At 57.8% G+C, this 26,808-nt stretch overlaps 1 protein-coding gene across 1 annotated transcript in view; it reads left to right on the top strand.

The window, feature by feature from the left end:
- The window catches only part of ZNF423 (zinc finger protein 423), a 312,507-nt gene that overhangs the window by 56,286 nt on the left and 229,413 nt on the right, over positions 1–26,808 (top strand). The window contains exon 2 of the mRNA XM_045533248.1: positions 643–702. Within this exon, the coding sequence (XP_045389204.1) occupies positions 643–702 (60 nt within the window). The remainder of the gene's footprint in view (positions 1–642; positions 703–26,808) is intronic.

The following is a 26,808-nucleotide window of genomic DNA, read 5'->3' as shown; positions in this document are numbered from 1 at the left end:
CTTAAACAAAGTTCCATTTACAAAGTCCATAACCCAGCTTTAATATTATTACATGCCCCAGACTGGGATTAATTCCAGGACAAGAGCGTTATTATGCCGTATAGGGTTTCTCCCATGTTCCAGCCTGGGCTCACGTGCCGCAGTGTGCCGCGTTGGGGACACCCGTCTCTGCCCAGCCTTCTGCGGGGTCTGGGGTGGGGAGGGGGAAGGAGAGCTGGCTTCTCAGGTCGCCGGCCCGTGAGTTGCTGTGCGCAAACCCGCGGCCCTGGCGTGTCCCGCGGTCGGCCCGTGGGCTGGGTCTCCGCGTGGGGACTGGCGCCCTGCTCTGTGCCAGCCCCTGAGCGCAGCCAACTGCATTTCTTGGGGTAGCGCTGTGAGTGGTTGGTGGGGTCTGCCAGGGGCGCGGGGCTGGGGAAACCGTAACTGACCCAGCACCTACTCGCTTTTCATGCTTTATTCTGATCATTTTACATCTCTGTGAAACCAACAAAGGCTTCTTTGTGGGTCTTACCCCCGGCCCCCTGATTGTGGGTGTTATAATAAGGACCCCACAAATGTCCCTTCTTCCTTGCCCTGGGCCCCACCTGGTGACCTCTTTGCACTGCCTCAAACTCACAGGCCCATCTCTGTTCTCTCTTTCAGTTGAAGAGGGGGAGGCCTCGGACTTCTCGCTGGCCTGGGATTCCTCCGTGACAGCAGCAGGTAAATGCCCAGGGGCCGGACGGACAGTTGCTGGGGGTCCTGGGGGTCCTGGGGGGCTGGCCCGGGAACTCAGAAAGCCACCCAGCTGGTTACGGAAACGATATTCTTCATGTCACATTCCTGTCTCCAGTCCAGACTACTCCGTGCAACACGATTTTTATATCAGTTCCATATGGTCAATAAAATCTATTACACACAGAGACTAATATTCCCTCGCTCTCCCGAGGGCCACGTTTCCTTCTTGTGGGCACAGTTCAGATGGGCGGTGATTTCCCCACTGCACGGGCCTGGAGGCTCCCTGCTATGGGCGTCCCTGCACATTCATTCCAGTCTAATTGCATAAAAGCCACTTTAATAGGACTTTTAAACTCCAATCTAAATCAGAATTCCTACATTTCCCCTCCCGGAAGGGGCTGCTTTGCACTCTCAGGGCCGGCAGACTGAGCTCCTGCCTCCCGGGGTGGGTGGTAGGGAAGCTCAGACTTGGGGGTGCGTGGCCATCATGGGGTGAGGGGGTGATGTGGCAATCGGGAGACAGGTTTCTGCATACGCTCTTTGTCTTCTCTGCACCGCAGTTTCCCAGCTGTAAAAAGAGCTGGATGAAGGAGGTTTTCCTAACCGTGAAGTTTTGTACCTGGAGCCTGAGATTGGAACTGGCGTTGGGGTCTTGGAAGCCCCTGCGTGGGGGCTGGGCTCCCTGGGTGCCCTGTGTCCGGCCAGGGCCTCTCTCAGCGGTGGGGCCCCGGTCCCTGTCCTGCAGGTGCTTGGGCTCTCCTTGTCCCCTCCCTGCCTGGTGCCAGGCCTGTCCTGGGATCCCGAGTAGCTGGTTCTGGGTCCATGGGAGCTGGGGCCTGTTTAGACTTGTGCAGTCGTAAGGCCTGGGGAGACCTACCAATGAGTCATTTCGTCCAGTCTCCTCTTTTAGTTGTGGAAACTGAGGCAGGAAGAAAGATTTGCTCTTGGTCAATAGTTCTAAAAACGTGGTTTTAGACATCAGGCATATGAACGTTTAGTATTTTAATGGTTACACATCAGCCCGGGGTTGCCCACAGAAGGTCCTGCCTCCCTAGTGGGGAGTCGCTACGGACAGGTGGGAACAGCGCTGGGGTGCAGGGGGCTCTGGCGGTGCTTGTGGAGGACGGAGAGCCCTGGGCCGGGGCATCGGGCACCCGGGCTGCCTGCCCAAGGCAGTGCGGCGTGCCCTGGTCTGCAGGGGGAGGCGTGATGTCTGTGCTGGGGCCCTGCGCTCTTCAGTTCTGTGATTCTGGAGCTGGACAGCCAGCCTCGGGCCTCTCTGGGGTGCCCGGGAGTCACGGAAGCCGTGGGATCTGCCCGTTTCCAGCCAGGGGCTGCGCGTGCCCCACATGCGTGTGCAGGAAGAGGTGCACTCCTTGTGAGTTCCCCGCAGCCCCGGGGACTCCGCGCCGTGGCTTTCCATGGTGCCAGTCAGCTTTGGATTATCTGCTCAGTGCTGGGGAAGGGAGGGCAAAGCATCCCGGGCAGTGGATAAGCCACAGCCAGGCCATGAATTGTTGTGTTTTCTTTGGCCCGTTTCTGATGACTTTTTTCATAATGCATGCATGTGATCAATTCTCCCTCCCAGTTCTGCTGGACTTGGGCTCCAGAAGTCAGCTTGTATTCCCGGTGCGTGGGGCTTGTGAGATGGCTCGAATCCTGGGTGGCAGGGCTAAGTCAGTGTGGGAGGCGGCCCTGGGCCTGGGCGATGCCACGTTTACCGAGCACCTCCTCAGTGTGTGCCAGGCACGGAGGGAACGCTTTACCGCAGCATTCACTGCGCTGCCATGACAGCTCTGCGAGGCGGGTGCCGTTTCCAGCAGCACCGCTGTCGTTGCTCCGTGGGCTGGTTTAGGGGTGGCCATGTGGTGGAGGACAGGGCCAGAGGCCCGGTGAAAGCTGCTTTTGTCTAATACTTTTCATTCAACTGCGAAAATGTCACTTGGCCACATCAGAGAATGGGGGCAGGTGCCAGGGAGGATTATGGGGGAGCAAAACCTCCCCGAGCCACCCTTGGCCCTGCTGCTGAGAGTCGCCATCCTCTTTTGGCAGACGAGGGAAGGAGGCTCGGAGCGGCTCCATAGCGTGTCCGAGGTCCCAGCCAGTGAGCTGTGGGGCAGACTTGAACCCAGGTCCTCCCGCAGCCAGAGCCTGTGGTTTAACCCCTGCACTGCCTGGCATTAGGAGGCGGGGTGCTGAGCAGAGACCTGGAGGCCAAGCATCGCGGGGGCTCTTGGAAGGTCCCTGGAGGCACAGGCTCCGTGGCTGCAGAACGTGGCTACATTCTGCTCACCCGGACCTGAGGTGGCCGTGGGCTTAGCGCGTCTTACCAGCAGCAGTGAAGAGCTGTAAGGCATGGGGCAGCCCCTCTTCCCTGGGGGTGCAGCAGGCCTGGGGTGCAAGCTTTTCGTGGCATGCTTCCCTTCCGCACTTGGCCCTGGCCCTGGGAGTGTGAGGGACTCCAGTGAAGAGGCAGAACGCACAACGCGCTTCTGCACTCACCCCGGCCTCCCCTGGCCCCTCTGCCAGTGGGGACCCTATGGCCACCCGCCCCTGGGAGCAACCAGGCCTGATGCATGTGTGCCCTCGAGCCGGGGCCCTGACAGTGCTGGAGAGCCCAGCCTAGCCTAGCAGGGAGGGGAGCAAAGTCATCAGCCCATGGCAGTGTTCTCCAGCCCGGGAGCGGGGTTTGGGGGCAGGGAGTGCAGGCCCACTCTTGCCTGGCAGGTGGCACTGCTGATGGCAGGACCCCAGGGGAAGGAGGGCTGCATTCAGAGCCAGGCTACGGGAGTGCCGTGAAGGTGCGGAGCTGGAGAGGTTCTTCACCCGTTTGAGCCATAGATGCCTCTGAGCATGCAATGGAAGTGTGGAGATTCCCTTCCCAAACATACACAGTGTTCACCTGTGATCTCAGGGGATCACGTGTTGCCCCCCCGACCCATCGTCTCCCACCTGGTCCCAGACCATAGGTGCGAGCGCCTTAGAAATGTGGATGTCCTCACTGTCACCTCAAACCCCTGGGCTCACGAGATCCTCCTGCCTCAGCCTCCCTGGGACTACACCATGCATCACCACGCCTGGCTAATTTTTAAAAAAATGTTTTGTAGAGACAGGGACTTGCTGTGTTGCCCAGGCTGGTCTCGAGCTCCTGGCCTCAAGCGATCCTCCCACCCCAGCCTCCCAAAGTGCTGGGATTATAGGTGTGAGCCACCGCCTGGCAAAGGTCTTCCAAGTTTTAAAAAGACAAGACAGAAAGGTATATTTTCATATGAAATCTGTCAGATTCTTTTAAAAAAGGGCAATTCATATCTTTTTAAAGCAGCTTTATTGAGATATAATGCACATACCATACAGCTCACCCATTTAAAATACAGAAGTCAATGAATTCTAGTGGTTCAGAGATATGTGCAACCAACACCGCAGGTAACTCGGAGCGTTTTCACCACCTTGGGAAGAAACCCTGTGGCCTTGGCCCTCACCTCGACCCTCCCAGCCCCAGGCAACTGCCTGTCTACTGTCTGTGTCTGTACACGTGCCTGTTCTGGACATTTCCTGTAACTGGAATCATAGAATATGAAATCTTTACGGACTGGCTTCTTTCATTTGGCCTCCACGTTGTAGGAGGTGTCATCCTTCAGCCTTTTTTAGGGCTGAATAATACTCCACTGTGTGGACAGACCACAGTTTGTGTGTCCGTTCATCCACTGGTGGACATCTGAGCTGTTTTCGTCCTTTGGCTGCTGTGAAGAGTGCTGCTGTGGACATTCTGTACAAATTTTTGTTTGAACACCTGTTTTTGGTTCTTTGGGGCATATTCTGAGGAGTGGAATTGCTGGGTCACATGGTAATTCTATGTTTACCTTTTCGAGGTGCACACAAACTGTCTGCCGTAGCAGCTGCGCCGTTGTCCGTCCCTACCGGCAATGTATGAGTCCAGCTTCTCCAGATCCTTGCCAACACTTATTCCAGCCTTCCTAGTTGGTGTGAACTACTTGGGCATCTCATATTTTTAAAAAGCATTGTTCAGGCTAAAGAAAATCCTCCTACCAACTGGTTTTGGCCTGGCTACCAATCAGGAGGAGATTGCCGAGAGTGTTTTTACCGAGGCACCGTTGCTTAGGCTTGATGTTCTAGCCCCCAGCACCGTGACCCACCCTCCTGCCGGCGTCCTCAGCCCATGCCTGGTGTGGAGACCGTCCTTCCTTCCGCATCTCCTCCCTCCTCCCACAAGCCCTTTGGAATGAGATCGCTAAGCGGCAGGCACCAGAAACGACGCGCATGACCCTGACGTCTACACTGTGGGGTTTCAGGGAACCAACCCAACCACACGGTAGTTTCCCTCCCCTTCCCCTGTCACTGAGTTTGAGCTGAGAGCGGAAGGTGCTCTCTGTGTGTGACCGTGCAAGCTCAGTCTCACGGGCCTCTCCCACCTCTGCAGCCTGGGCTCCGGGACGGTTGGGTGGCGTCTGCCACAGGGCTTCCTTCCAACATGGCAGCTCTGGACCGAGTCGGGGAGACGCAGCGGGAGGAAGGTCTGGGGCCGTCTGGAGATGGGACACGGTTAATTCGTTCACAAATGCTCGTTGTCGATGCCTGGGCAAGTTGGCTAAGTTTGTTTCTGGCGTGGTGACAGACTTGTGGTTTGAGAGAAACACTGGCTATCATCAGTTGTGCACTGGCCCAGCAGCCCGAGACCTTATCAGTGTTGCTCTGAGATCAGAGTTTAGACCTTCCTGCTACGCGACAGGCCTCGTTGTCCTGGTTAATGGAAACTGTCACTCCCACTTACAAGGTGCTTCTAGCAGCCAGACTCCTTCCCTGTGCTTTTTAAGTACAGATGAGAAAACTGAGGCACAGAGGTGCTAGCGACCTGCCTCCAGGTCACACAGCCGGGAAGCGGCAGAGCAGGGACTTCCACCCAGGCGGCTCACGACAAACACAGCACCTCAACTGCAGATGGCAGACCTGCCTGTGACAATGTGGGTCCAGGCGCTTTGTTTTAGAGGGGACTTGGTGAGGGGCGTCAGTTCTGTGCCCAGGTCACGGGCTCAGGTGGAGGGGTCTGAGCGGAGCCAGCCCCTGCTGGCTGCGGAAGGGGAGGAGGTGCACGTTTTGAAGACCGGGCACACATTTCCCGTACTCGAAGGCCAGGCCTGGGGAACGCTGTGGGCCAGGCTCTCTGCAGGGACTCACACGGCCCCACCCTGTCCCCAGCCCTCCTCCCATACCTGGGTCCCAGCATGGTGGCACGTGCAGGGTGGCGGGGTTAGGGCTGCGGCTCTGGGACCTGCTGGGGGATTGGAGCCCGCATCTGGGCATATGGCGTTCTGGGGGCTCCCCGGGAAGGACGCACGGAAGCCTCTTGTTTCCTTTCGCCCGGTTCTGCGCGAGGGTCGGCTGGGCAGGGTGGCCAGGTCCGCGCTGCTGTCGAGGTGACAGCCTCCTCGCCCTGCCGTCCTTCACCTCCAGGTTTGGCTGGTGGAGTGGCTGGGAGCGTCCGGAAGGCGGGGCCTGTCCCGGCGGGGCCCAGGCCGCTCCGTGCAGTCTGGCCCGCACTTCTGAACCCGCATGGAGCCGACTCCCTGCCCCTCGTGTTTTGTTAGCGCGTGTTTATTATTTCAACTACTTCCCAGAAACTCCACCCGCAGCCTCGCGCTTCTGCACACGCCTGCTGAATTCCCGTTTCCCTCCGCTCCCTCTCGAGCTCCAGCCGTGTGTCCACACGCCCTCCGCCCAGGCGGAGTCCAGGCTGTAGGCTCTGGTGGGCCTGACCCCTGTGCCACCCTGGGGCCCCCAAACCTTCCACGTTAGCGGCTGCACTCGTCACCGAGTGGATGGGCACGAATTTCATTAACTGCGTCTCCTTGTTGGACATGTGGGCTGCTAGGCTTTGGCTCTTGTAAATAATGCCATGGCGGACATCTCTGTGTGGGTGGGGTCTTTTTCTCCCTTGACGTTTCTCTTAGGTGCTCCCAGCACCTTTTAGCTTTTCTTTCAATCCTCAGTCAAGGCTGGAGAGACTGTCGCTGTCTGTTTGCCACAGGGTCTCTCACCTTGAATTCTTTGCCAAGTGCCCCTCTCCTGCAGCAGGGACGCCGGCCCAGAGTTGTGCTGCTGTGACCGAGGGCGGAGCTGCCCGGGCGCCCTTTGGCTGCAGGCTGGCTTGGCTGGTGCTGCCCGCCTTTTGTCCTGGAGCCCCCACCCAGTTATCGCCTCGATGGGGACCAGGGGATGTTTTAAAGGAGCAGAAAAGTCTCACGAAATAGGTGTACAATTTCCCAGCATTTTAAAGACTTATGAAACGCGTTTTTATATGGGGCCAGCTGGGGAGTTCCTCATTAGCTCGGCTGGGGAGTCTGTGGGGAGTTGCGCTGAGTGGAGCCAGGCAGGCTGGGTGGGAAGACACGGTGGCCCCGCGCTCACCGGGGAGCAGCGTGGCAGGCCTGTGCCGGCTGCTCTGCTCGGCGGACCCCTGGTCAGGCGGCCTGGGCCGGGCCTTTGTTGGAGCTGCGTCCCCCAGTATGGGAGGCCTCAGAAACCGTCAGGTGGTGACGTGAGCTGAGAGGTGGCCACTCTGTTACCATGGTGAGCAGTCCACGGGCTAGGGCGTCTGCGCTATGTGTGCACACGGACGCATACACTCGTGTGTGAGCGTGTGTGAGCGTGCACGGGTGGCTGTGGCCCTGACCGCACCCCTGGGGCCCCGGTGCCCCTGCCCCCTGTGCGCGGTCGTGCTGTCTCCGGGGCCCTCTGGGGCTGCCTTGGATCAGCTCTCCGAGGAGGACGTGCTGTTTCCTGCCCACCCTTCTCCTCTGGCTCAGGACCAGCCTTGGGGTCCCTGCTGGGCTGCACTGTACATGGCTTTCCTCCTTGACGTGTCTGCCGTGCACATGTGTGTGCAGAGCCGGTGCATATGTGTGCATGTATGTGCTCAGCACTCAGTGCACTGGTGCCCAGGACATGCGTCAGTGAACGTGGGTCCGATGTCCCTTCTGACTCCTTTTTTCCTCCCCCTACCCTGAGTGATGGCGTCACTTGCATGGAGTCGGACTTGCCTTGCTGATTTCCACCCTCTCGAGATGGACTTGTGACCTCCTCAGTGGCAGGGACCCTGTGTCATTTGTCTCGTGTCCCCAGCCTGGCACTCAGCAGGTGCTCTGCCACTGGGCCCTTGCTGTCTACACACAGTTGCCTGGCCCCCAGCCCTGCTGTTTGGGGCTGTCCACCCCAGCAGGCCCGTTGTCCTGTCCTGGTGCTGTTGGGCTTTCGGGGACGTCAGTAATGAGGATTGTAATGACGAGCAGGGGCTGGTCCCACTTTCTCCAATGCTCGGATGCTCTCTGAGGACAGGGAAGAGGTACCTCTGGGTGTCGGCCCTTCCCCGAGGCCCTGACATCCTGCTGGTGGACGTTGGAAATCAGTAGTTCTTCGGTGACTTGAAGCCTGGCCACACACCACGGCCACAGTCAGACACGTGTGTGGGGTGGGGTGATGATGACATTGCTCCTCCTGCATTTTGGGGGGTCACTGCCCATCCCACTCTCACCCTGTTGTCTAGCCATGTGCATCCTAGGGTGGTTTATACCAGCGCTGCTTGAATTCAAACATGCGTGCAAATCTGGTGGTCTTGTCAAGATGCGGATTCTGACTCAGCAGGTCTGGGTGGGCTTGGGATTCTGGGTGGGCTTGGGATTCTGGGTGGTGGTGGTCCTGCTGGTCTGCAGACACTTGCCCACCCACTTTAGCCTTCGTGCTGGTGGAGCTCCTTCTCATCCTTTGAAAGCTCAGCCTACATGACACCTCCTCCAGGAAGCTTCCCATGATAGCCCTGCCATAATTTTTGTGCCCTTGAGCCTAGGGGCCGCCTGCCCCTGCCCTTGCTGCCCCCGGCACCTTCTGCTTGGTTATCATGATCCTTCTCTTGTATCCATTTCCCTTGCAGCTCTGGTCACTCCTTGGGGGCAGTGACCATGTCTGATTCTCTGTGTCCCCAGAGCCCAGCCAGGGCTCGGCAGTTGACAGGTGCCTGGCAAATGTTTGCCGGGTTGCAGAACTTTGTCTGTGTTTGTCCTGGGCAGTTCAGGGCCTGGTTTTTGCTCACTTTGTAAAGAGCAAAATCTGGGTTTAAGGTCTAGATACTTGTTAGCTGTTTGATCCTGAGTAGGTTACTCAACCTCTCTGTCCTGCCACTTCCTCATCTGAGGTGGGATAATAGTAGTCCTGCTCCCGACGGCCGTTGTAAGGACTGCACAAGGGCACCCACGTGGCACACCTGGCCTTCGCGTGCCAGCCGGTACTCTGTGCTGTCGCTCGTGATGGGGAAGCTTGGATCGGAGCTGAGCTCCGATCTTGGCTCCGCACGGCTGGCAGGGAAGGCTCAGATGGGCGCGTGCCTGTCCTCCCCCTGTCTTCACTGGCAGCCTCTGGGCCTGGCCACAGTGGGCAGGGCAGTGTTGCCTTCACCTCCTGCAGGTTTGGGGTGGAACTGAGTCCTCGGGACCGTCGTTGTTCATGCTGAGCCTGGTTGGTGGGACATGGCCTGTCTTCCAGGTAGAGAAGGCTGGGTGGGGTGGGGGTTGATGGGAAGTGGGCAGGGTCTGCTCTGAAGGGCAGAGGCCCTGCGGCTGTCATGTGATCAGGCTCCTTCCTGGGTGGGGCTGGACACATGGACTGTGCAGCCACGGGCCAGTGCCCGGAAGGAAACGGCCATGGTCAGCCTGACTGCACTGCCGGCCTCCCAGGTGGACAGGCTGTAGGGCCCAGCCCGGGGTGGGGTACGGTCAGTGCTGCGCCAGCCAGGGCCTTGCTGTAGGCCGTGGGCAGCTGGCAGGGGTTAGGCTGCTGTTATCTCGGCTGGCGTTCCCTTAAAATCCTTGAGTGTGTGGGCAGGTGTGCACACATGCACACACACACTCACACACACCATGTGTGATTAGGTTCAACCTGGCTAACTGATGCCTGTCTGGTTCAAGAAATCATTATTTTGCCCCCATTGATAATTCTTTTCGTTTGTGTGGCTGATTGCTTTAACTGATGGCTGCTGGCCATACTTGGCAGTAGTTAGCACATCAGAGTGATACCGAGTCTGGCAAGTACAATACGTTTTCCTTATGCTCTCCTACTTCTCAGGGCTAAATGCCTTACGAAGCCTGTAAACTTGTGGAGGCAGGGGCGGTGCCTGCTTTGCTCACTGTTGTATCCTCAGTAACTAGCACTTCTGTAACAGTAACAATTAAAAAATAATAACCATATAGTGAGCTTTCACTCGGTGCGGGCAGGCGCCTGTGCACCTGGCATGCATCATCTCGTTTAACCTCGGTAACTACAGACAGTAGGAAGTATTATCATTCCCATCTCACGGATGAGCAACTGAGACTCAGAGAAGTAGAGACCAGCGTGGTGCGTCCAGCCAGCTGGGGCTGTGTCTGAGCCGAGGGCACGCTTTCTGTAGCTGCTGATTCACAGTGCCCGGGACTCAGTGGAGACTCACTGCGTCTTTGTGGAACGAGGTTGCGCTAGATCATGCTGTGAGCTCTCTGTGGTCATGGCAGCGACACACCACTAGGATGGGCACAAGCCTGAGTGTGCTCTTCAGAAGTGACACGTAAACTCACGAATCAGAGTGTTCATGCATGTGCACACACAACAGACACCACATACATACATATAGATGCATGCACTCATACACACACACACACAACCCCCACAATGCACATATATACACACTCACACATGTACACACAATTTGCAAGTACAGACTCTCCACCATATGCACATTCACATATGTGTCCCTCCCTACTATACATGTATGTATGCAAATGCATAAATATGCACACACAAGGCACACAGCCAAGTACATGCACATGCGTACATGCACACCCACACAGCTGCAAACACAAGTGCTCACATGTGTACACAAATGCACACCCAAACATGCATATAGGACACATATGCACCATTCACTCCCCCACACCCCTAGGCTTGCAAGTGAGCAGAGAAAGCCGGTTTCTGGGATCTCTCCCTTGAAGGATCAGGACAGTGCCCAGGTGGGAGTTCAGGATGTCCGGCTGTCTCCTTGCTCTCCGTTTTGTTTCTTCGGTTTCTTTGTTACGCCCTCAGGGCCCTAGACATTCTTTCCATCCAAAGATTTGCACCCCTGCTGTTGGGCTGACCCAGGTGTGGGCCTAGACCCCAGCGCCCATCTGCCTGCTCGCCTGCCTGGCCCGCTGTGGCCTGCATGCGCCAACCCCCACCCCCAACTTGGACATGACTTCATTTTCCACCCTGCACCTGCTGCTTTAAGAGCCCGGGGCCTGGCGGGCCTGTCCCCAGGGTCAGGGCTGGGGGAGGCTGGACAGCTGCAGGTTGGGGGGAAGCTTTGTGAGATCCCAGCAGCCCCTTGGAGCGCGGGTAGCGCTGGGGAAACTGAAACAAAGGCCGACAATGGCCTCCTTCCCTCCGCGGGCGGCCTCAGAGCGGGGCCTACATGGGCGGCCTCTGGGGGCCCCTGTTATTTCCTGTGCTGGCTGTGGGGCTCCTGGCCAGCCTGGCAGGGGCAGGAAGCGGGGCAGGGCATCTCCTCCCCACCTGCTGGGCGGCCCTCGAAGGCCAGAGTAGCTGCTCCCGTGAGAGGGGTCAGCCTGGCGCTGCTGCTCCGTGTGTGCCGCCCCAGGCCTGCGTGGCACAGGCCGCTCCCCTGCTCAGGCCTGGCCAGGCAGCCTCCCGTCCTCGCTGCCGTCTCCCTGCTGCAGACGCCACGTGCTCCCACCATCTGCGCCGGGAGCCCTGCGTCACCTGAGCTCCTGCCTCCTGTCTCCCCAGTCGGCCCGAGCCTTTGTGGCCAGGGCCCTTGCCCCACAGAGCCAAGGACAAGGCCAGGCAGGGAGCATTTCACTGTTCAGTAGTTAATTAATTAGGGATTGTGCTAGAAATACGCTTAGGTTTAGTGTCAGGGTTAGGGTTACACTGAAGGTTAAGGTTGAGGTTAGGTTTACCAAACCCTGAAGAGTTAAGAGCACGGATTTTGAAGCCGACAGACCTTTATGTCAGTCCTGGCTTTGCTGCCAGTTTGTTCATCACGTCATTGTCAGGTGTCTGTTTGTGCTGTCCTAGGCCACGAGGACACCGTGGTCCCTGCCCTGCAGGACTCACTCTGTGCATGAAGAGGCTGCCACGAGTAGGTGAAACACACAGCACGACTTACGGGCTTATCAGCTGTGCGAGTACACTAGACTCCGTGACCGCACCTTCCCGGGGATCAGTGTCCCGATCTGCAGAGTGGGGGTGAGGAAGCCCCTGTGGCAGGGATATAAAGACGAGTGAGAGAGTAGTGGCATGTGTCCGGCACAGCGCCTCGCACACAGCAGGCGCCCAATAAACGCTAACTATGGTGGTATGAAAGGATGTGAGGTGGCCCACGCATCACTGGGCAGCTCAGATGATAGAGGGAAAAACTAATTATGTCCGAAACCTAAAGTAGGGATCAGGGTGCAGTTGAGCTTCCTGGCCGCCTAGACCGAAAGGGAGAGAGAGACACAGGCCACCTCTGCCTGACATCAGCACTTGGGCACACAGATGCTGTTCCCCTGGCACTGAGCGCGGAGGAATTTATGTGCAGATCCTCATTAATCATTGAACGAACGGCAGGCACCATCTCAGTAACAATTTGGCACATGATACAGAGACATCTTTCCTAGAGTTCCTTCTTAAATTGACCCTGGGAAAGCGCTCGGTGCCCAAGTGCACAGCGTGGCCGTGGAGCTCCAGGCTGCGTGACTGGGGGCGTGGGGCCGGCGCGCGGCCGCCCGGGTCGCTGTCCTGGGTGCCCGGTCAGACGCGGCTGAATGCGTTTAAGGCGGGACCTGGACGAGCCCCTGGTATGCCGGCGGAGGCTGTGAGTCTAGGGGGGCTCTTCAAACTTTTTAATCTCAGAAATTTCCCTCCGCCCCTTTTTTTGAGGCCCACCTATCCCTGAGTGGGGCTCTTGGAACACAGTTTGGGGAGCTCTGCTCACGTCCTTACGCTTTGAGCTCGGCACCTGGGGAGGCGCCCCGCTCGCGGTGCCCGCCCCGCCCTGCCCAGGCTGGGATCGGCCGGGGTCTGTGCAGATGGGCCTGAGGTTTTCATCTGGCAGTGCCAGCCCCCACCTTGTTTGCTTTCTACCTAGTGGTTGTGTTTACACCGTCTTACCTGAGTGGAACCCAGTCTCCAAGAGGGGTGCAGTCCGGGACACCGAGGCTCAGCAAAGTTGGAGGGCTGAGAGCCGGAACTACTAATTTCGGGTTTTCCACCACCCCACACTGTGCAGATACACATGCCCAATGCACACACACACCACACGCTCACACACGCCTAAACACACTCAGCTCGCCCACTCTTTGCTCCGTGTCTTTGCCTGAGACAGAGTCCGCGGGAGCCCCCCCCTCCCGGCCCCTCCCCCGCCGGGCAGGGCTGCGGGCGCCGGGGAGGCCTGCCCTGGCCACTCACACCAGGTCTGGCTGGCGCCCTGCGGAGTTTCCATGGTGAGCTGTCCTCTGGGGGCCCTGGGTGGGACTTTCCATCTGGGTGGAAACCTGACCCGCCGGCCAGGCCTGGCGAGGGAGGAAATGCCTTCTCCAAATGTGGAGAGAGACAGAAAAGAGAGGTGGCCAGCCTGGGACTCCAGCCACGGTCCCCGACTCCTGCAAAGCCACAGAGCCTGGGGGTCCCAAGGGGCCTGGGACAGGGCTGCCAAGGACCCACCTCTGGGGCAGGGCCACAGCCACACGCCCTGTCGTCACTATGGGGGCTGACTGTTGTGTGTCCCTGTGGTTCTGCCCGTGATCTGTGTGTGTCTGTGCTTGCATTCGCAGCATGCTTCTGCAGACAGCCAGGGCTAGGCCAGGATTTGAACTTGGCTCTCTGTCCCCAAGGCCTGTGTGGTTGCCACTCTGCCCCCTTGCCCTCCTCTGGCAGGCATTTCCATGGGCATCACCTCGTTGAATCCTTACCTTAGCATTTTGATCGTAGTTATTATTATTATTACTGTTCCTGTTTTTCATAGGTGGCAATCGAGGCTCAGAGGGGCTAGGAGTCTTGCCCAGTGTCACACAGCAAGTTTGCAGCAGAGCTGTATTGGCACAGGTTCCACCCATCCCTTACCTTGCCGACAGCAACGTGTGCATACTTACACATCATGGTTACTCATCCGTCTTCTCCCGATTTAGACATGCACGTTTGCCAAAAAAACAAAGGGCGACACCAATTAAAAGAGGGTCGGCAGTTGCAGCTGGCAGGGGCCGGCTCACCCGGGAGTGGGTGAGAGTCTGTGGCTCCCTCGGGTGGTGGTCTGTGTGGCCCCTCGTGGGGCAGGTGGGTGTGACTCTGGGGTTTAAAGTGTAATTTCATCCCACACGCTTGCTCTGCGGACCAGGCACCTCACAGCCACTGTCTCCGTGTGTGTGTCTCAGCCATGGCAGCTGTACCTTAGGGCCGATGAAAGACTTTTTGGGAATAACTTTGACTCTAAGACACTTTTGCCTCATAGGCTGACTTCAGGACCTGGCGCCCCCCTGTCACCCAAAGCTGGCAGTGCCAGGACACCAGGGATGGGATGTGCCATGAAGGGCACAGGGACCAGAGTTACAGGGTGGATGTGATGCTTAATTTTACGTGTCAACTTGACTTGTCCAAGGGCTGCCCAGATAGCTGATAAAACGTCGTTTCAGGTGTGTCCCTGAGGGTGTTTCTGGAGAGGGTTAGCGCTGGGTTGGTAGACTGAGTGAAGAAGGTGCCCTCACCATTGTGGGCAGCATGGGCCCACCCACTGGAGGCCCAGACAGAACACAAAGGCCGAGGAACCTGAGCGGAGCACCTGAGCGGAGCATGCGTCTTCTCCTGCCCTGGGTGCCGCTGCTCCTGGTTCTAGGCCTTTGGGCTTGGACTTGAACCGCACTGGTGGCTTTCCTGAGCTTCCGGCTTGCCGATGGTGGGACTCTTCAGCCTCTGTAATTGTGTGTAGTAACTCTCCTACTTTGTGTCTCTGTCTCCTCTTGGCTCTGTTTCTTTGGAGAACTCTGGCTAATCCGTCGGGGTGTGTGGTAGGGCTGAGTGTCTCCATCCTGGGGGTCATGCTTGGTCTTAACCCCGAGCAGTTCCTGGGGCCCAACCTAGAGATGCCCGCTTGGACCTTGGCAGAGCTTCCCTAAGAGGAGCCTGTCTGGTGGCAGGGGGAGACGGGCCCCGTGGCTCCTCCAGCCACCTGGTGTGGCCTCCTGCTGCTGTGGGGAAGGGCTCTTGGCCTTATGCTCTGTGGCTCGATGGCTTCCAGGGCTCAGGTCAAGTCCTGGGCTGGAAGCTCAGGGGGCCAGGTGATGGGGGGCTTAGGGAGTGGTAAACTGTAGGAGCACTAGGCTGGGAGTCCAGAGCCCCAGACTCGGGCCAGGTTCCCAGGCCACCAGCACCCCTGGGTGCTCGGGGTGCCCTGAGGCAGGGTGGTGCCAGGGGTTCACTGGTGCAGTTGGCTGGGAGAGTCAAGACGGGTAGGAGATTCCACCATGGCCAGAAATGGTCCCATATGGTCCCCCTCGTGTCCCCCATATTCATTCTGGTCCCCGTGCCTTTGCTGAGGCTGTGTCCCCTCCTGGAATACCCTTTCTCCTCCCTCCCACCTGCTCCAAAGCAGTGTGTCCTTCCAGGCCCAGCCGCCACCCTGCTTTCTGTGAAGCTTTTGCACGTGCGTCCCCTGGGGGCTTGTCCTTTCTGTGAACCCTGTCCTGCCCTTTGGAGTCTGAATGACCACATGTGGGCCTGTCCTTTCTCCTTAACTGTTCCGAGGCTGCACCTCTCTCCCACTCCAGACTGATTCCTTTCCCTCCCTCCCCTGGTAATCCAGCACGAGACTCACGCCATGCCTTATCCACAGACGGACAGTTTCTCAGGATCTACATCACCAGGAAGTTCTACTTAATATCTACCCACCTTCTCAGTTGCTGCCGATGGGCCTCAGTGCTATTGTTGCGGGACCTCTCCTCCACGGGCTGATGGCTGTGAGCCTGCAACGCCACTGGCAAGATCCCCGCAGGCACATTCATTCATTCTTTCAGTCACAGATGTTACTGAGCACCTACTATGTCCTGGGCACTGTCCCAGGTAGTGAACAGGACTGACAAAGTCCCTGCTGTGCACAGAGCTTGCAGGCTAGCGGGGAGATGGCGCTGGGAAAGTAAATGGACAAACGCATAAGGTGTTTCCACTCGGGGGCAGCAGGTGAGCAGGTAGAGTGGTGGGCGGCTGTCTGGGGCCGTCCGAGTGCCTCTGTGCCCGGGAGTGCTACAGCCACGCAGAAGGGCAGGAGCCGCTCCAGGCCTCCCCACGGCGGGACAGAGGGGCTGTGCCTGCAGTAGAGCAGGGGAGAGGCCAGGTCAGGGAGGGGAGCGGGGAGAGGTGGGCAGATCGGAGGTTGCAGAGCAGGGGAGGGAAGCAGCAGGGGCAGTTCATTTAGGGCCTGGGCCTTTGTGGGTGCCCGGGCTTTTCCTCTGGGGGGAGTCGGAGGGTTTGAGCAGGGCAGCCGGCGGGCGGTTCCCGGGAAGGGATCCCTCCATCTGGGTGTGGGGAAGAGGACTCAGGGCCGGGCATGCCCTCCAGGTGGGCGATGGTGGGGCTGGGACCAAGGCGAGGAGGTGGGAAGAGGTTAGTGAGGAGTTACTCTTTGGAGGTAGGTCCAACAGAATTTGCTGCTGGGTTAGGTGCTAGACACGAGAAAAGGAGGGACCGAGGATGGCTGAGCAGCTGGTGGCTGGAGCTGTGCAGACTGACACGCAGGGCACGGGGCTGTGCATGGCAGGGCTCAAGAATTGGGCTCGGCCCGCCGTAAGTTGGAGATGCCTGTCCGCTGCTGAGCGGGCATTTGGATGTGTGGCCTGGTGATGGGCAGGGTGGGACTGGGCAGTGTTTTGGTGTCACGGGTGTGTGGCTGGCACTTACAGGGGGTGGACACCCTGAGACTTTGGTCTATCAGTCACAGAGAACAAAGGAGTTGAGGGCTAGGGACATGTGGACGCTGAGGGCTGAGCGCGGAGGAGCCGTGGAGGAGACAAAGGCTGGTCAGGGAGGTAGGAGGAAAACGGGGAGGGGGGTCCCCAAAACCCAACGAAGAGAATCTCTCAGGAAGGACGGAGTCACCGGGCAGGTCCAGTGCTTTCCGAAGGGGAGAGGCTGTGACTTTGATGGGGCGCCGTGGCCAGGTGGCTCCAGGTTTGTGCGGAAGCGAAGGAAGGCCGGCCTGGCCGCCCTCGCGCCTGGCGGGAGCCGGATCCGCTGCGGCAGCCTGTGCCGGAAACCATTCCGGGCCGGGCAGAGATGGGGTTCAGGGGTTAATGAAGTGAACTCTCGTCTGCAGACTGGCCCATCCGGGGGTGTCTGTGCCGAGCCCCCGTTCCTGGCTGCCGCCGGGAAATGTACCCACGGCCGGACCAGAGGTGTGTCTGGGAGCCCCGCTGTGCGCGAGCCCTCGGCGCGGAGACGCCGGCCCCGCGCAGCCCGGAGCCAGCCCGCGGAAGTGGGCCAGCCGCACCTCCGCACAGGATTAGAGGGATGTGTAATGGATTAAAGATCAAAAATGTTAATTAAGAAATGGTCTTTTCTAATAGGATGCCTTCAAGGGCACAGGCCTGCGAAGGAGGGGAGTTCTCATTTTGGCAACGCGGTTTCTGTTGTAATGAAATTGGTTCACAGACAGCGGGGAGGACCCGACGTAAGCCTCGTTTTAAAGACATCTCCATCCAAATTAATTAGCAGGAAGAAGCGAGGGGCGCGCGTCGGGCTGGCAGGCAGGCAGTGTGCGCTGGCCTGCAGGAAGGCTGCGTGGACCTCAGAGAATCCCATCTGTGTCCTGGCTCCTGCTGGGATGCTGTCCCCGACGTTGTGTCCCAGGGCATGTTCCTGAGGGGCCTGGCGGGGTCTGACTCTCTGGGGTCATGGATGGTGGCCTGGATGGTGGTGGCTAGGACTACCTCAGTGGGAACTTGCTGTGTGACTTTTGGCTGTCCCTGCCCCTCTCTGATCATTCCTCTAGTTTCTTATCAGTTGTGGATGACAATGAGTGACATCTAATCCGATGGCAATGACAATGAACAGCCCTCCCTGGGTTAAATAGATTCTTACATCCAAGTGCTCTGAAAACAGGACGCCCTGTTTGAATCACTGCCGTTGTTGCTAAGGGACGGTTTGGTCTTTGTGCACCTGATCCAGCCTCGAGGTGGAGAACAAAGATGCAGGTGCCTTGGGCCACTCCGGGATCTGCTGTCCCAGCCTTCCCTGGTTCCCAGGCTGTGAAGTCCCCCCCGGTTGTTGAATGTCTCAGAAGGTTACAAATTGGGTTCTGGAGTCTGCCAGGTCATAAGTTTGAATCCCAGCTTTGCCTCCTACCTGGGACTTCAACCTCATTATTTGACTTCTGAGCCTCAGTTTCCTCATCTGTAAAATGGGGCCACGAGCCCCATGTCAGGGCACTGCCGTGAAGTGTGAAGGGAGGCCGTGCTATAATGAGCCTGGTTCCCGAGGGAGCAGGCTCAGCACAGGGCTGGGGGCTGCTGCTTTCCCTGCTGAGCCGTGGAGGAATCTGCGGCTGCTTCCAGACGGGGCCTCGTTGGAGGCTGGCAGCCTCCCCGCAGCTCGGGCTCAGGCGCGCCGCGTCGCGGGTTTTCTGGGCCCTCCAGGGTGCAAAACTTTGTTTTACAAGAAGCCGAGGACAGGGAGTCACTCAGAGCCGGGACTTGCTCTGAAGGTCGCAGACCTGAAAGGGGTGTGGATGGGGATGACAAGGGAGGGCCTCTCCCCGCCGTTGGCACCGGCGCCCGCCGACGGGAGCACCCGTGTTTTCTTGCCCCTGGGAGGGATGCTGGGGGCGAGCGGGAGAGGGGAGAGGAGGCTTTCGCTGTCGGTTCCGCTCCTTCTGCGCCGTCCTGCTCCCGCCTTGGCCTGTCGCTGGGGCTGCAAACCTTCGCTCTTTAAAAGAAATATCAAGCAAGCCTCATCGTCTTACTGACTGATATTTGCCTTGAATTGCGTTTTGTCGTCTATTAATATCACAACTTCCGCTTTAGTTTTCCTTGCATCTGCCTGCTCTGCCCCTTCTCAGCATTTTACTCCCCACCCCATTTAAAACCCTTAAAAAAATTGTGGCACAATATGTGTGAGGGTCACCATCTAACCCACTGTGAGTGTGCATTTCGCGGCGTTAAGCTCATGCACTTTGCTGAGCGACCGTCACTACCAGCCGTCTCCAGAATTCTTCCCATTCGCCCATCTGAAACTGTCCCATTTAACACTGAGGCTCCACCCCGTCCCCAGCCCCCGGCAGCCACCGTTCTGCCATCTGTGAATCTGACCACTCTAGGGACCTCATATGAGGGAGTCACACAGTGTTTGTCTTCCGTGATTGGTTATGTTCCTTAGTGTCCGTTAATGTCCCCAAGGTTCAGCCGGGTTGTAGCATGTGCCAGAATTTCCTTCTCTTTTAAGGCCGAGCAACATTCCACTGTACGCGTGGCCCACGTTTTGTTCTGCCCTTCGTTCCTCTATGGCACTGGGGTTGTTTAATGTTTTGAGGAGCGGCTGTACCATCTTGCACCACGGCTGCAGCAGTGGGCAGTGCCCTCGTGTTTTCCAAGCTTCATCTGCTGGGAGGAGCGGGAGCCTGTATGATGGTCTTCCCTTGCGCTGGCCTGGATGAAGGGACCGTGGTCAGAGCCCGCGTGTCCCCGTGTGGCTTTCAGGTTCTCCGTGGCTGGCGCGGGAGCGAGGGTGCGGTGCGCGTGAGGGTGAGGGCTGTCGCCGGCCTCCGGCTCTCCACACACACGGCTTCCCGCTTGGCGAGACGAGAGGGACTGGGCAGCACACAGAGACAGCCCCTTCCTCGCCCCTCCCCAGGGCCGCCTCGGCCACCAGACCTTCTGCACCAGTGGCCATCGGAGGGGACAGGGAGCTCGCCGCTGGGTTGGCAACCGGCACTGCGGCCATGGTGGGAGGACGGCATGGGGGGAGCTGGTCCGTGGTCTTCTGTCTGCTCTCAGCGACGCTGATGGGCCGAGAAAGGAACGGTGGGAGCTGACCTTTCCGAAAGCAAAAATTAAAGGAAAAGCACGAACTCGGCAATGCAGACGAGCGGCCCGCGGCACGGGCCACCACCGAGCGCTGGATGACTCTTGCAGGCACAATGCTGAGCAGCAGGAGCCGGGACAACAGAGGACGCACGGCTCGTGTGGGTCTGTGTGCGATGTGTGTGGGGGGCGCGGTGACCGCTGCGGGGGGCGTGTGGAGCCTGCGCGGGTCTGGGGCACGTCCTGTGTCCTGACTGTGCACTCCCGCACGTGGAAACTCGTCACCCAGTTTGCTTAAGACTCGTGGGTTAGACCTCAGTGAGAGCAGTACAGACAGACACAGAAGAGAAAACATTTTCCTTTCGGCGACGTGGAGGTCGTGGGCTTTCTACTGAGTGCGTTTCCCCTCAGTTATTAGCATAAGGGATCCCACCACCAAGTCGTGGGCAGCAGCCTCTGCCAGCGGCCTTCAGACTGGGCTGCAGAGAAGGAACAAGGTCCCGCCGGCAGGTCCCGAGGGTGCAAGGTGTTGGGAGCGTCTGCTGTGCCCCGTAGACATCCTGCGAGCGCTGTGGGCGGGAGGTCGCTCCTCTGCCCTCCTCGCTGCGCTTGCTCTTCTGATGCCAGGAGTTGTTCTGGAATGAGACCAGGATGCCCGTCTCTTCTTCCTCCTGGCCTGACCTCCCTCGAATGCTCTGACCCGGACGCAGGGACAGTCACTCCTGCCTCGCCAGCCTCCCACGGTGGTTGGGACGCTCACACGGGGTCTTTGTACCCCTTGCGGGGCTGGCCCTGGCTCCCGCGTGGGGAGTTGTGTCGGGCGCCCGTGGGCTCCTGCAGCCGGGGGGGGGGGTGGTGGGGAGGAGAAGGTGCTGCCTGGGCCGTGCCCTTGGGGGGCCCCTTCCTTCTGGGGCATTTAGGGCCTGGGCCGTGCCCTTGGGGGGCCCCTTCCTTCTGGGGCATTTAGGGCCTGGGCCGTGCCCTTGGGGGGCCCCTTCCTTCTGGGGCATTTAGGGCCTGACGTGAGCCGGTGTGTGTGGGGGTTTGATTCACGGGCGTCTCCTGATCGGCCTGGCAGTTATGAACGTGGCACCCCTGGTGTCCGGGCACCGAGGCTCTGCTTGCTGGGTCTCAGCCCCTCTGCCGAGTGCGTTTTAAATGTGGATTTGTTCATTAATTCATTCGCTCATTAAACCTTATTTGACCACCGTTACTGTGCTGTGTGTGTGTACGCGTGCACAAAGGTGAATACGATTTGGAATTGGCCGGTTAGTGGGAGAAGGGAAGGGAGGAAGGGCAGAGGGAGTTACCAGTTCCCAGCGCCCACCCTGTGGCTGGCTGGCCGCAGGGGTTTCCACACGCGCATCGTTGCGTTTTGTCTTCACGGCAACCCGGAGAGGTGGTTGTTGTCCCGTTTTACAGTGAGGGAACTGGAGTTCAGTTGGGCTGAGTCTTTGCTACTCAAAGTGTGGTCCACGGACCGGCACCGTCCTCTTCGCCTGGGAGCTTGTGACAAACCCACAGTTGTGGGCCTCTCCCCGGACCCGCTGGATCAGGCTGTGTCGGAGCAGGATGGGCTGGGGTCTGTGCACGCCACGCTGGTGACGTGAGTGGCTGGCACAGACTCTGTTTCCCCCCGGGTGTGCCCCCTTCAGTCGTGGTGGTCGTCTGCGTGACCAATGCCACTGCTGTGCTGAGCACTTTCCATGGTTTGTCACATTTCGTCCATTCTCCAAGTTAGGCACCATTGTCATCTCCCTCCACTGCTGGGGAAACTGAGGTCTCAGAGAGGTTGAGTAGCTTGACCTGAACCCTTCTCGGGTCATGCTGTGTTTGGGAGGCAAAGAGCCTCCTGGGTGCGTGCGTGCGTGCATGTGTGTGTGTGTGTGTGTGTGTGTGTGTGTGTGTGTGTGTGAATTTGGAGAAGTGACTCAGAAGCAGCAGAGGTAGCAGGTGAGTCTTGGGAGAAGTCAGTGGGGTGAGGAGACCTGGCCACCTCTCAGTGGAGAGACTTCCTGGCGTTTCCTTCAAGAGTCAGCTCCCTCCCCTCCTCCGAGCAGCCCTCCCTCATTCCCCCCACAGTTCGAGCCCCTTGTTGCTCCTGTCTCGCCCGGCTCTGTTTCTGCCTTCACCTCATCACGTTGATTCCTTGTTGAATGGTGGGGTCCTTGGCGGCAAGACCATGTCTCGATCATCCTTGTACCCTCCATCCCTAGCACAGTTGGTTTTTTACACATTTATTTCATAAAGATGTATTGGGGGCCTGCTGTGTGCCAAGCCCGATGGCTTCATGGTAAGTAAGGCAGACGCAGGTCCTGGTCCCCCAGAGTGTATGCGGGAGAGGGAAGCTCTGGGGAAGGGTGACAGATTCGTCCGCTCCCTCATCCATCATTCACTCACTCACTCACTGACTCGTTCATTCAGCGAACACTAGGCGCTGGGGTTAGGGTCTACGCAAGCCAGAAGCGACCCCGGCCCACGTGGAGTGTACAGCCCCGTGCGGAGTCCACAACCAGAGCTCTCCCTCAGGAGAGCAGGAGCCGAGGGCAGGGTACAGTGGGGATCCTGGCCGCCTGGGGCAGACGGGGCAGCTTCCTGTGATGTCTGACGGATGACGTGAAGTTGCCCTAAAGACTTTTCACTTGGAATGTCAGGCACCCACCACATTCTCAACTCTTCACACCTCCAGAGGTTGGGGGCCTTCACTCCGAAAGAGCACCATGGTTAAAAGCAGGAAAGTTCAGAATGTGTTTGGATTTGCAGAGGTGCGACTCCACGCTGTAGAACAGCTCTTACCCCGAGAAGCGTATTCCTCTCTGAGAACTTCCACACCGCGTGCTGCTGCGGGCGCTGCGGGGTCCTGCCAGGTTGGCTGTTGAGATCTGCAGCACCTGGTCTGTAAGCTGCCCCTGCACCGGCTTCACGTCACCCTCCAGCCTCGTGCTGCCCTCGGGTTGCGTCACCGCCAAGCAATGGTATGGAAAGCTTTCCTTTTCCTACTTCTGTTTACTTATTTGTTTATTTTTTGAGACAGAGTCTCACTCTGTTGCCCGGTCTAGAGTGAGTGCCGTGGCGTCAGCCTAGCTCACAGCAACCTCAAACTCCTGGGCTCAAGTGATCCTCCTGCCTCAGCCTCCCGAGTAGCTGGGACTACAGGCTTGCACCACCATGCCCGGCTTATTTTTTTTATATATAATTTTAGTTGTCTAGCTAATTTCTTTCTATTTTTTTAGTAGAGACGGGGTCTCGCTCTTGCTCAGGCTAGTCTCGAACTCCTGGCCTCGAGCGATCCACCCGCCTCGGCCTCCCAGAGTGCTAGGATTACAGGTGTGAGCCACCGTGCTCGGCCCTTTACCTACTGTTAAAAAACTGTTTTATTGTGAAATGAAACACGGATATAGAAACCCCACAATGCAAATGTAGAACTTAGTGAATTTTGTGAGGCGGCACCACTGAAACCATCTCCCAGGTCTAGAAGTAGAGCTTTGCCAGCTCATCATAAAGCCCTGTCTGTGTCCCCCTCCCAGGGGCAGCCGCTTCCTCCTTCCAGAAGTTACCCCCAGCTTGGCTTTCATAGTGGTCGCATCCTTGCATCTCTTGAAAGGTCTGTCTCCAGCATGTGCAGCCCTTGGCACTATAATTTAGTCTTAGAGTGTCATTCCTTAAGGAGTATGAGGGAGCAATATTTTTTATAAGGATGATTATTTTAAAAATCCTTTAAAACAAATCCCCAATCTGGATGCTTCTGGTGCTTAGGCTTCTGGAGAAACCATTTTCCACCTTGGCAGGAGAAGACAGGGCAGGAAGTGCCGACCACCTAGCAGGTGCGCGCTCGGAGTTTGGTGCCAGCCCGGTGCCAGCCCGGGAAGAGGTCGGGCAGTCCTGGGCTGGGGGAGGGCGGCTGGAGGGGCCCACGGAGCGGAGGGCAGGAGTGGTGGGCGGCTCTGGGGGAGGGGTTAGTGTGCAGGGAGAGGGGAGTCGTGTCCTTTCTCTGAACTATTTGTAGCACAGCTCCCCTTCAGTGCGCTGGGGGAATTAATCTCCTCGCACCTGCCGTGGCAGGTAAGCCCGAGTTTGCCGTGGGGCTGTCCAGGTTGCGTGGGTATGCGTCTTCTCTGCCATTCTTAATCGGAATTGGTGGCAAGGGAGTGTTTCCTGCTGAGTCGGGCTCCGCACCACGCCACCCAGGAGGGGACTTGGAGGCAGGTGGTCATGTGTCTGGCTTGGTTCGAGGTCCAAGAGCCTCCATAACTTGCAGCGATGTGTTGGATGTTAGAAGCTCCCCACAGGCGAGCTCTGTGGGCGAGGGGCATGGGTGGTTTTACGATGCTGAGTAACTGAGCAGGGCTGAGCCTGGGCATGGGCTGTGCAGCCATCGCCTGCGGGGGCTCCCGTGTCCTGCACATTTACCTCCTGTAGGTGGGTGAAAAGCCGTCCTCCTGGTAGGCTCTGGGGGCGCTGGTCTGTTCATCTCTCCCCACGGAACCGACCTTCTCTACGCAGGGAGCGTGACGATGGCACGTCGTTGCAAAGGACTCCCCTTGCTAGAAGTTCAGCGTGCAGGAGGTGTTACCGCAGCCAATTTTAAGCTGGTGGGTGGTAAACGTCATAAACCTATGGAATCCCCGATATTATCTTGAAACTCAAGAAAAGTGAGATAGGGGATTCTTGGCCTCGTTAACGAATAGACACTTAGTGAAAGTCTGTCTCTGGTCTTTGGCGTGGAGGACACAGAGGTGTTGGATTCGATCCCAGCGTCGCACAGTCTGGTGGGAGAGAAACAGCTGTCATTGTAATCGCGGCGAGTAGTTTAGAAGGAAAACAAAACACCCGAACACATGGCAAGTTGTTTATTGTGTGTTGGTGACACGGAATGGGAATTGTCACCGTCGGTAGGCGGGGTTTCTGTCTTTTGGTAGGTCTTCGGCTGTTGAAAAGTCCCACATGTTTTAGAAGAACACTCAAGTAATTACGCAGCCGTGTGGACACGGGTTCTGGGGGCATTCCTGTGTGTCCCAGCCCGACTCACTGAGGACTTGTCTGCAGACGTGCTCCGCAGTGCCTGGACTTGACGCGGGGGCCCCGCCCCGCCCCCGGCCCACACACCCTGGGGGTGGTGATGGTGGCAGCCACCTCTCCTCCGTGGGACAGCCGGCCCTGACGGCCTTCGGCTGGGGGCGGGGGCTGCTGGTGTCAGGTGAGCGCTGGGTGGGGTGAGGTGTCTTTCAGGTCCCTTCCAACTTGACGCTTCCCTGGGTCCAAGCTTAAGAGAAAGGCAGGGACCTTTTGAGCCACACATCTGATGGGAAGATGACCCTGAACGGTGCCACCGAGTCATCCGTGACAGTCCGAATGCTCCCTGCCTTGGCCAGTGTTGGAAGTGAGGGGAGCTGGCCCTGCTCTGTGTGTCTCAGGCCTCCCGCAAGGCGTCTGTCCTCCAAGCCCTTGATGGTCATGTTGCTTTGATTCCAAGACGTGTATTTTGTCGTAACGTTTCTGAAATTGGGAAGCGTTTCCGTGTCCATAGTTAATGAAATGACACCTCCTCCAAAGGAAAGGCTGTCCATGAGTTGGTGGAATGTCATGCACTCACAGCCTCTTAGACTCCAGGGGCTGTGTTCACTGATGCTGGTGGCCTGGGCTGGTGCAGGCTGCCGCCAGGATTTGAACACAGAGCCCCGGGCCCGTGTGATTATAGCTGTGGCCTCCTGGGCTTCTGTCTGTGCCCAGAGAAGGCCGCCAGCAACGGGCAGCAAGTCTGTTCTGAAAACCCTGGATGTTGAAACCTTCCAGTCACCTCTGTGGGCTCTCACCTGATCGTGCTTAAACACTCCGTTTGCCTCTCCTCCCTCCCTCACGCACTTTCAATGGCTCCCTGTTTCTTCCACCTGAGACTGGGACTCGGCCTGGCTTTCAGTCTGGCCCCTCCATCATTATTTCTGCCTCAATCAACCATTGGCCCAGTTGCTTCCTGCCGCTGTAATCTCTAAGGCAAGGCTGTCTCTGACTCCACTTTTGGTCCGACAGGTGCCTAGGACAGAGCCTGGCTGGTGGCAGGCGCCGGGCAGCCCTTGCTGGCTGAGGCACAGATGCGACTGCAGCTCAGACCCAAAATCCTGCAGGCCTTTGATTATCATCCGCCCCTGTTAATCTCGAGGAATAACAGTTACAGGAAAGAAGTCAACTCGAAGAATGGCTAATTATTATCATTATTATTATTTTTGAACCAACTACAATTTGCAGAGGGTACGTAGAGGGAAGGAGGCACCAAAGAGCACAGCCTGTAAAGGGAGGTTAATGAGAAGCCTTCGCGATAGCTGGGGCTCCATCAGCTGCGGAGCGGCGTGTAAATAAATCTCATTTCCCTCCAACGCAACTCGTCACAAGCTTAATTACAGCAGCCACAGTGTGTGCATGTGTGTGTTTTTTTCATTAGCGAAAGAGGGTCATTATTAGCCATGTCTGGTAAGAATTATTATGAAGGGCCCGGTTCACCCTCGATAGGTGTCCTCAGAGAGCAGAGAGGAACTTTCCGTGTGAACTAAAGAGTTTCCAATTAAGGTGGTTTGGAGGAAGCAGGAAGCGGCAGCGCAAATTAGAAAAAGATTACAGAACGGGAAGAAGGGGCGGTGGCGGGCGGTGCTGGGAGGCTCGGTTAATTACCGTGTGGAGGAAGATTTCCTTCTGGGGGCTGGACCCCCCCCACATTGTCACTTGCCTGCCCAGAAATCTTGGGGCTATAAAACCCCTCCTGGGGTTCTCTCTGGCATTCTGGCTCCAGAGAGCTGAAAATGAGACTTGCACTTGGGGGGACAGGGCTTGGCCACTCAGGCCACCTCTTTTAGATGGCTTTTTCCACCTCCTTCCCCTCCTCCCAAGGGGGAGGCAGGGGGGAGCCTGCTGCTGTCACCACCGGAGGATTGGGCCCTGGAGGACTATTGCAGGGAGCATATTGTCCTAGAAATAAATAGCTGAAAACCCAGAGTCAGAAATTAGTTAACACAAAGGAAGT

Source organism: Lemur catta, chromosome 20, assembly GCF_020740605.2.
Source record: "Lemur catta isolate mLemCat1 chromosome 20, mLemCat1.pri, whole genome shotgun sequence".
NCBI classification, from domain to species: Eukaryota; Metazoa; Chordata; class Mammalia; order Primates; family Lemuridae; genus Lemur; species Lemur catta.
The sequence above is the reverse complement of the archived record's forward strand: the minus strand, read 5'-3'. Positions and strand labels throughout refer to the sequence as shown.